General features: G+C 47.9%; 1 protein-coding gene across 5 annotated transcripts in view; it reads left to right on the forward strand.

Moving 5' to 3' along the window:
• The window catches only part of LOC102216707 (histone-lysine N-methyltransferase, H3 lysine-36 and H4 lysine-20 specific-like), a 29,319-nt gene extending 20,178 nt beyond the window's left edge, over window positions 1–9,141 (forward strand). For all 5 annotated transcript variants that reach the window (XM_023342002.1, XM_023342001.1, XM_023342004.1 and 2 more), the window contains exons 10-24: window positions 167–339; window positions 410–589; window positions 694–817; window positions 1,310–1,510; window positions 1,583–1,762; window positions 2,824–2,980; window positions 4,445–4,650; window positions 4,733–4,845; window positions 5,418–5,564; window positions 5,685–5,807; window positions 5,873–5,989; window positions 6,439–6,580; window positions 6,655–6,761; window positions 6,839–7,040; window positions 8,200–9,141. In XM_023342002.1, the coding sequence (XP_023197770.1) occupies window positions 167–339; window positions 410–589; window positions 694–817; window positions 1,310–1,510; window positions 1,583–1,762; window positions 2,824–2,980; window positions 4,445–4,650; window positions 4,733–4,845; window positions 5,418–5,564; window positions 5,685–5,807; window positions 5,873–5,989; window positions 6,439–6,580; window positions 6,655–6,761; window positions 6,839–7,040; window positions 8,200–8,810 (2,783 nt within the window). In that variant the 3' untranslated portion in view covers window positions 8,811–9,141. The remainder of the gene's footprint in view (window positions 1–166; window positions 340–409; window positions 590–693; window positions 818–1,309; window positions 1,511–1,582; window positions 1,763–2,823; window positions 2,981–4,444; window positions 4,651–4,732; window positions 4,846–5,417; window positions 5,565–5,684; window positions 5,808–5,872; window positions 5,990–6,438; window positions 6,581–6,654; window positions 6,762–6,838; window positions 7,041–8,199) is intronic.
• Window positions 9,142–9,358: the final 217 nt, after the last annotated feature.

Genomic DNA, 9,358 nt, shown 5'->3' on the forward strand with positions numbered 1-9,358 from the left:
AGCAGCGAGCACACAGGGATGATTGACATCACTAAGCTCCGCCTCCTGGCTGTGAAAACACTGCAGCTTTAAAGTTAAATAATTTCATTCTATTTTTATAAAATATTTTTATAAACCATTTAGACTTAAGATGATTGAATCTCTTAACTGATCGTTTTCTACTCAGATTTTTCTCCTCCATCTTTAAAAGTGAAACCACTCTCTGAGCCGCCACCCCTCCCCCCCGTGACCTCTGACCCCCCGGCAGCCCCTAGTCCACCTGAGCAGGTGGATCCGCCCCCAGCAGACGCGTTCCAGTCTGATGACGGCAGCATCCAGGAGGAGGCGCTGGAGTCAGAGGTCAGCCGACAGGAACTTTAGGAAACGATCGCCCCTCTGGTTCAGATGGAAACCCGACGTGTTTCTGCAGGATGACAGGTTTCTGCTGGAGAACCGGTTGCCCCCCATGAAGGACGACCTGCTGGGCGACGACCTGCTGGGCGACGACCTGCTGGGCGACGACCTGCTGGGCGACAACGCGCCGCTACCTGTCAGGAAGATCATCGGCGACCGGGGAGGCCCCGCCTCCATGAAGGAGAACGTCTGCCAGGTGAGACACTGACCGTAAAGTCAGAGGAGGAGACGGAAGACCAGGCTGGAGCAACTCCTGGTTAATTTCCTTTGTTCGGATCTTCACCTGGTTTTGCTCCTCAGGTGTGTGAGAAGACGGGGGAGCTGCTGCTGTGTGAGGGTCAGTGCTGCGGAGCGTTTCACCTGGCCTGCATCTCTCTGGCCGAGGCGCCGAAAGGAAAGTTTGTCTGCCCCGAATGCAAATCAGGTCAGTTTATTCCTCCTGATGATCAGAAACGGGTCAGAACCAGAACCAGCCCATCCAAGCTGTGCTTTCCTATGGACCACTTTTGCTGTCAGACCAAATTCACCACCGTTTATTGGGACTGTAGGGGCCACTGTTGCACTTTTGCACCACACTTTACTATTCCTAATGCTAATGCTAATGCTAAAGAAAGAATAAAAGCAAAACCCAAAAAACCCACGAGGTCATCGTGGTAAGATGTTTACTACTGTGGTGTTCCTTGTTGTTCTGTGGTTTTTTTCTTTATTTTCCTTTAGCTTGGTACATTATGCTGTAAACCCCAACAGCGCCCCCTACGACAGTTTTTATGGACCGCCTTCTTCTGGCTAGCCCCTGTTCTGGTTGCTATAGTGATTCCTGTCTCCATGGCAACAGCAATAATGGAAGCCAACAGAGCGCTAGTAGCGCTGATTCTGCGGTCGCGGCTCTCCAGGCTGACTGTCCTCCTCCTTCCAGGCGTCCACACCTGCTTTGTGTGTAAGAAGCGCAGCGAAGACGTTCGCCGCTGCATGATCCCCGTCTGCGGGAAGTTTTACCACGGAGAGTGCATCGCTAACTACGCCGCGACCGCGCCGGTCAACCGAAGCTTCCGCTGCTCCATCCACGTCTGCCTCACCTGCTTCATCGCCAGCCCCGGCAGCTCGTCCGTCTCCAAAGGTCAGCGCAGTAAAGGTCAGCAGGTCACGCCTGGCCTGCCGCCCCGTTCTCATGGCGCCCGTTGCTCCGCAGGTCGTCTGGTGCGATGCGTTCGCTGCCCTGTTGCTTATCACGCCACCGACCTGTGCATGGCCGCCGGCAGCGTTGTGCTTTCCAACAACAGCATCATCTGCCCCAACCACTTCGCGCCGCGTCGCGGCGTCAAGAACCACGAACACGTCAACGTGAGCTGGTGCTTCGTCTGCACCGAAGGTACGCCGTCCCTTTAAACTTTCAATATTCCCCCTTTTGCATTATTTCATTTTCTTATATATATGTCTAAGCAACGAGCTTTATTATTGGCTGCTGTCAGTGGTGGACACACTTACGCTAATTTATCATTTAGCGCTTTAGCTAACTCTGAAAACATTTGATGACTTAGCTTTCCCTAAATGTACCTAATTTATTTGAATAAAACTGAGTTGAAGGTTTTGTTTATTGACTGTTTGAAATTCTTCAAGTAGTCAGCTGTTTATATTAATGCTCTTATTTTGAAGTGCATGACAGTTTATGCAGCAGCTCCATTTCCTCTTGTCACCTTCTGTCTTTCTTTTCCAATAACTTTATTTCAAACAACAACTGTGTGAAACTCGGATCCAGCAGGTTGACGTCACAACAGATTCACTGAATTTATTCTAACAGCAGCTTCTGCTTCTGTACATGAAATAAATGATGTACAGTAAATTATTTTCCTTTGGCGGGTTTCACCACAAACCCAAGCTATCGGCTAATGGTTGCCATGGTAACCATTAGCCGATAGCTTGGGTTTCACCACGAATCCAAGCTATTGGCTAATGGTTGCCATGGTAACCACCCACTGTTAAAAGCAGCAATAAAAACCAGGAGAAAAAACTTTTTGACCAAATAAAATGAATTTGAAGAACAAATGAACCAATTTTGACAAACTTCACAACTATAATGTTAAAATAAAACTTAGGAAACAAAACATAATTTCAAAGGGTTTTATAGAACATTTACATATATGTATATTATGTCAAATAAAAGATTTGTAATCTTTCAAAGGCACATATAATTTAAATTGAAGTTAGCATTTTAGCATTAGCTTCCACTTAACACTGTACGCGTTAGCGTTAATATAGCTAATATTTATGATTAGCGCTTTACCATCAGTGGAGATAATATTTATTAATTTATTTATTAATGTCACTCAGACATTATTTAGCAGGAGAGATTAAGCTAACAGCCTCGTCGGTGGATCATTCTGGAAGAGTCTCGACCTTTGACCCCGCGGCATGTCTCTGTCCGTCCGGCAGGAGGAAGCCTCCTGTGCTGCGAATCGTGTCCCGCCGCGTTTCACAGAGAGTGTCTGAACATGGAGATGCCCAAAGGCAGCTGGTTCTGCAACGACTGCAAGGCGGGGAAGAAGCCGCGCTACCAGGACATCCTCTGGGTCAAGGTCGGCCGCTACAGGTCAGAAACGGTTCGCTGCTCCCAGCTTCTGTCGTTTTAGCTTTTATGTAGGTTTATGTATTAAGACTTTTACACATTTCTAAGCTTCACCTTTTGTATTTTTAATTTTGCGCTTTTTTTGGTCCAGAAATTATAACTTGTGTGTTTTTGTGAAGGTTTTTGTTTGCGATTGTTTTTTAGTTATTTACTACCACAGTTGCGACGTGCTCTGTGGGTAGAGCAGCCATCTTGTGATCGGAAGGTTGTAGGTTTGATTCCAGCTTCCTCCGGTCGTGAAATGCGGTGAAGACTTAGACTTAGACTGACTTTATAGTCATCTTGCATGCACAGGGTGAATACAGAACGAAATTTCGTTGCATACGGCTCAGAACAATGTTTGAGGTTCCAATGTTGTGAGGTTACTCCAGAATAAAATAAAATACAGTATAAAATATGAATATAAATATAAAATATAAAGTGCAGGACTGACAGTAAAATAGAAGTTATTTAGCTCTGTACATGTGCAAGGTATGAAGTGGAGACCAGTTTTTGAGTGCAGTCCAGTTAAGAGTTCAGCAGTCTGATGGCAAGTGGGAAAAAGCTGTTTCAGAACCTGGTGGACCTGCACCGGATGCTGCAGAACCTCTTTCCAGAGGGCAGCAGGGAGAACAGTCCATGGTGGGTCAAGAGGTGGTGAGGATGACGCTGAGGACCCAGGTTGGAATGAAAGAATGATGCTTTAATGATGAAAATACAAATCCAAAGTCTAATGTTCACAACTGGTAGCAACTGGTACAAATGAATAACTGACGGCAGAGAAGGCAGCTGGACGAGGGTCTGACAAGGAACAGGTGGGATTAAAAACACCGAGGGCGATCGGGGAAACGAGACACATTGGGAACAATCAAGAATGAATACACAGAAAAAAACAAAATCCTTACACCTCCTGCCACATGCCCCTGGGCAAGGCACTTACCCCCAGACAGCCTACCGATCTGCGTATCGGAGTATGAATGTGTGAGTGTGAATGGCTGAATGTGACTCTGGTGTGAAGTGCTTAGACCTTCCTGGAAGACAGGTGTGTGAAAATACACACACTTTGCTTTCTGCTCCTTCAGTGTTGTTCTTCCTGAGTCTGTATTAACCGATTTCTAAATCAGTTGGCAGTAATTGATTAATTATGATTATTTTAATCAACCGTTTCAGTCTTGATGCCTTTTTCTGCCCAGTTTTTCTTCTGCTGTTAAAAACCTTTTTCTCTTTTTTTGCAGGCAGACCTGATATTTATTTCCAAAGTGAGCTGAAGCCATGCCGACGCATTAAAATGTCTCCTCTGCTGTTGATTGAAGTTTTGTCTTATGTTATACACATTTCCTTTTTTCCGATATCAGGGGTTTGATTGCCTGTAATTCACTGGAAAAGCTGAAACTAAACGATGAAGCGAACACGGCAGGATTATTTTACTGCTTTGCTCTCTGACCCGAGGTGGTGGCCAGCGGAGGTCAGCCATCCCAAAACCATCCCAGAAAACATCCAGCGCATGCGGCACGACGTGGGCGAGTTCCCCGTTCACTTCTTTGGCTCCAACGATTACCTGTGGACCTACCAGGCCCGCGTCTTCCCCTACATGGACGTCGACGCCAACAGCAAAGAGAAGATGGGCAAAGGTGTCGATGCAACTTACAAGAAAGGTGAGGATCATCAAATATTCAGGTTTTATGTTCGTTTAATAACATCTTCAGGATGCTGAGTGTGTTTTATTTCCGTTGTCAGCGCTGGAGGAGGCGGCCGTGCGATTCCGTGAGCTTCAGGCAGAAAAGGAGCTTCGGCAGCTTCAGGAGGACAGAAAGAACGACAGGAAGCCGCCGCCGTACAAACACATCAAGGTCTGAAAAACACGAACAACGTTAGGCTGAAAATATGATGACGGAATAAAAACACCAGGTTCATTGCACTGCAGTATTCAAATCTCTAAAGGGGATATATTATGTAAAATGTACATTTTGCATGTTTTTGTATTTCCTTTGGGTCTCAACAGCTTTTAGAACCACAAAGAGTTTAATAAAATCACCGGCAGCTTCTGGAAATAACTTCATGTTTTTGGTGTTTAATGCAATGCTGATATTTCTCAACACTCCTCAATATTACTGCTATGCTAGTCATTTAGCATGCTAACGCTAGGCTATTGCTCTTGGTTTTGCAATACGTTGCTGCTGTTAGCATACTAATGCTACTGTACTTTGACTGTAGAATGCTAAGCTAATAGATTGTGACAAAATAAAAAACATTGCTTTATTTTATTTTGTGAACATTTTGAAACTAAAGATATGAGAAGAAAAAGAAAACAACAGATCTTTACCTTTTGGAGCAACAGAAGCATGAAGTCACTGATCAATGATTTTAATTGCTGATCAATTAGTTTTTAAGAGCTTCTGTAACTAAGCGTCTGCCTGTGCAGGTGAATCGTCCGATTGGGAAGGTTCAGATCCTGACTGCTGACCTGTCAGAAATCCCGCGCTGCAACTGCAAGGCGACAGACGAGAGTCCGTGTGGGAACGACTCTGAATGCATCAACCGCATGCTGCTGTACGAGTGCCACCCTCAGGTACCAGAACCGCGTCTCTCCACTGTCCACACCAGGAGTCACTTCATTTCTCTACGGATGCTGTGCAGCATTTAAGACCTGATAAAAAGTGAAAGGAGTAAACAGGGGCTGCCCCTGTAGGTGTGTCCGGCCGCTGAGCGGTGCCTGAACCAGGCCTTCACCAAGCGCCAGTACAGCCAGGTGCAGATCTTCCGGACGCTGTCTCGCGGCTGGGGCCTTCGCTGCGTCCACGACATCAAGAAGGTGAGTCCAACCGAGCGCCGCCACCGCTGGGGACGTGGATAAATCTCCAGCTGTTTTTTTTTTAGGGTCAGTTTGTGACCGAATACGTCGGGGAGGTGATCGGCGAAGACGAGTGCAGGTCGAGGATCAGACACGCCCAGGAGAACGACATCTGCAACTTCTACATGTTAACTCTAGACAAGGTGCGTCACGCATCCATTAACACCAAACTTTACAACCAAACAAAAACGTAAAGAAAATCTAACTTTAATGGCATGCCAATCCGATTTCTGCAGAGCAGCCTGACAGGAAGTGACACAGGAAGTGGCATGAAAAAAGTCAAACAAATCCTGTTTGGAGGCAAAATACAAAAAAAATTTTGACTAAGAAAAAAAAGCAAAGTTGTGGTTAGACATGAACGAAACGTTTTCATAAAAGTTTTAATTATGTGAAATGCCGACCTTCCCTGTTTAACTCACTTTGTCCCTTCACTCCGTTAGGATTCATTTCTAAGCAGCTATGAGGCCAAACCTTAACCTGCACATTACCCAGCAGGTTGTTGCTAGGCAACCACAGAGGGAGGGCGTTGGTTGAAGCCACCAACCTAGCTGAGCTATCTTTGAGTCTGTCCTCTGCCTACCTCTGGTTTCAGGACAGAATAATCGATGCCGGGCCGAAGGGCAACGAGGCTCGCTTCATGAACCACAGCTGCCAGCCAAACTGTGAGACGCAGAAGTGGACGGTCAGCGGAGACACGCGGGTGGGACTGTTCGCTCTGGTGGACATCGCTGCAGGTCACTCAACTTCCTGCTTAGGAAGGAAATGAAAACGTTCAAAGACCGGGGTGTAACGAACGTTCCTCCCTCAGGCACAGAGCTCACCTTCAACTACAACCTGGAGTGTCTGGGTAACGGGAAGACGGTTTGTAAATGCGGCTCAGCAAACTGCAGCGGCTTCCTGGGCGTGAGGCCAAAGGTGAGGCTCCCGGCCTGAGACCGGCTCCTTCCATGACACGGACGGAAACACATGCTAACCCGACGCCATCCAAACAGAACAACCCTCCATCCGACGACAAGAGCCGCAAGCTGAGGAGGCGGGGCCACGGCCGGAAGAAGAAGAAGGCGCTGCCGACCAAAGAGAGGGAGGACGAGTGCTTCAGCTGCGGAGACGGAGGACAGATGGTGTCCTGCAAGAAGCCAGGATGTCCCAAAGTCTACCATGCAGACTGCCTGAACCTCACCAAGAGGCCCGCAGGTCAGACACCTTAGGGACAGGGGTCCAAGTCCAGGCCCCAGGCCAAATCTGGCACGCCCTAGATATTTATGTGGCCTTTAAGACTCAAGATGGCCGCATAAATACAGGTGACCTGTTATATAGGACAGTCTGTGGGCTACAAAACATTCATATAAAACAGTCTTATTAACTGTAAGAGAAATGTACTTTCTGTTCATAAGAGTTTATTAATAAAACTGATTAAAGATGTTTCCCTTCCTTACAGTCCGGTCGACCCGGTTCTACTGGAACCAGAACTCCATCACCTGCTCCACCTCCAGCTGCTGTGGTTCTGACCGAAACCAACCTGTTCCCCTCCTGGCCTGTGGGGGCGCTGCACCAAGAACCACTGAAGGAAACCACACAAAAACCTCTGAAGACACTGAGAGCAACTTCCTTCTTCACCAGATGGAAACAAGATGGAGGCGTCAGATTTTAGTGTTGGAGGATTTCTCTTTAGTCTTTGGCTGAAGACCAGGAGCCATTTCTGCTGCAATGCTAGGCTAGCATGTTAGCTTTGGTTGTATTTACCCAGAATGCCCTGCGCTGTAGTCCACTTCCTGCTTTTGGAGCGGGCTCCGCTCCGCTTGGCGTTCACATTCAAACCGAACCAGACCGAGGTTTGGAGGACCAGAGGTCAGAGGTCACCAACAGGACTGGAGTTGGGTTAAAGCCGACCAAATGGGTCTGCTCTTCATTTACTACTAGGATCTGTTCACAGTGCCCGCTCCAAAAGCAGGAAGTGGACTACAGCGCAGGGCATTCTGAGTAAATACAACCAAAGCTAACGTGCTAGCCTAGCGCTAGCAGCAGAAATGGCTCCTGGTCTTTAGCCAAAGACTAAAGAGAAATCCTCCAACACTAAAATCTGACGCCTCCATCTTGTTTCCATCTGGTGAAGAAGGAAGTTGCTCTCAGTGTCTTCAGAGGTTTTTGTGTGTTTTCCTTCAGTGGTTCTTGGTGCAGCGCCCCCACAGGCCAGGAGGGGAACAGGTTGGTTTGGGTCAGAACCACAGCAGCTGGAGGTGGAGCAGGTGATGGAGTTCTGGTTCCAGTAGAACCGGGTCGACTGGACTGAAGGAGGAAAAACGTTCGTCATGTTTTCCTGGATTGTTGCCTGAATGTCTGCGTTTGGTTGAAGGTCGTTGGGAGTGTCCTTGGCATCAGTGTGACGTCTGTGGGAAGGAGGCGGCGTCGTTCTGCGAGATGTGTCCCAGCTCCTACTGCCCTCAGCACCGTGACGGTCTGCTCTTCATCTCCAAGCTGGACGGGAAGCTCTGCTGCAGCGAACATGACCCCTGTGGGCCAGAGCCGCTGGAGCCGGGGGAGATCCGGGAGTACCGGCCCGACCCGGGGCCCCTGACCTCTGGGGCCCTGACCTGTGGGCTGGGCATGGCCGTCATCCCCGCCGGCCGTCTCAGCCGGACCGGTGGCGGTGGGAACGTGAAGGAGGCCGGCGGTGGTGGCGGTCCAGAGGCATTCTCTTCATTCTCCATCCCGGTGCCCATCACCATCCCGGTTGCCAGCGGCAACGCCTCGCCACCTCCCAGCAGCCCACACAGATTCGACCTGCCGCATTACTCACCCATCTCCTCGTACGAAGAGGAGCGCGACGTCCTGGAGGAGGAGCTGGCCGAGGAAGAGGAAGAGGAGGGAGTAATGAGGAATAAGTGGGACTCCCCGGAGGAAGATGATGAAGATGAGGGACTGGAATACCTGGAGCTCAAAGATGAAGATGATGACGACGATTAATACGAAGAGTTATTTTGATTCATAACTGCACTGCAAAAACACAAAATCAGGTTTTTTTGTCCAGAGTAAATATCTGAGTTCACTTGAAAAACAAAAATCCAATTTGATCTGTACAGAAAGTTTCAGCAGCTTTTCTTTACATCATAGAAACACAAAGTCATGAAACAGAATCAACAATCAATCGGGACATTAAGTCGAGTTCCATCGTTAAATTGATTATTGATTACGTTTCAAGTAAAACTCTAACCAGCTGCTTTTAGTCTGGATTTAAAGGATCTCAGTGTTTCTGATGCAGAACCAGAACCAGAACCTGATGGGTCTGGAAGGTTGATCCAGCAGCAGCAGCAGATCTTTAATGTGTTGTGGTTCTGATCCGTTCAGTGGTTTATAAACTAACAGGATTTAAAGTTTATCCTCTGAGCTACAGGGAGCCAGTGGAGGTTCTGGAGAACTGGGTTTATGTCTCTATCCTCCTGGTTCTGGTCAGAACTCCAGCAGCAGCGTTCTGGATCAGCTGCAGCTGGAGGATTGATTTGTTGGACAGACGC

The sequence above is a fragment of the Xiphophorus maculatus genome, chromosome 11 (genome assembly GCF_002775205.1).
Source record: "Xiphophorus maculatus strain JP 163 A chromosome 11, X_maculatus-5.0-male, whole genome shotgun sequence".
NCBI lineage: Eukaryota > Metazoa > Chordata > Actinopteri > Cyprinodontiformes > Poeciliidae > Xiphophorus > Xiphophorus maculatus.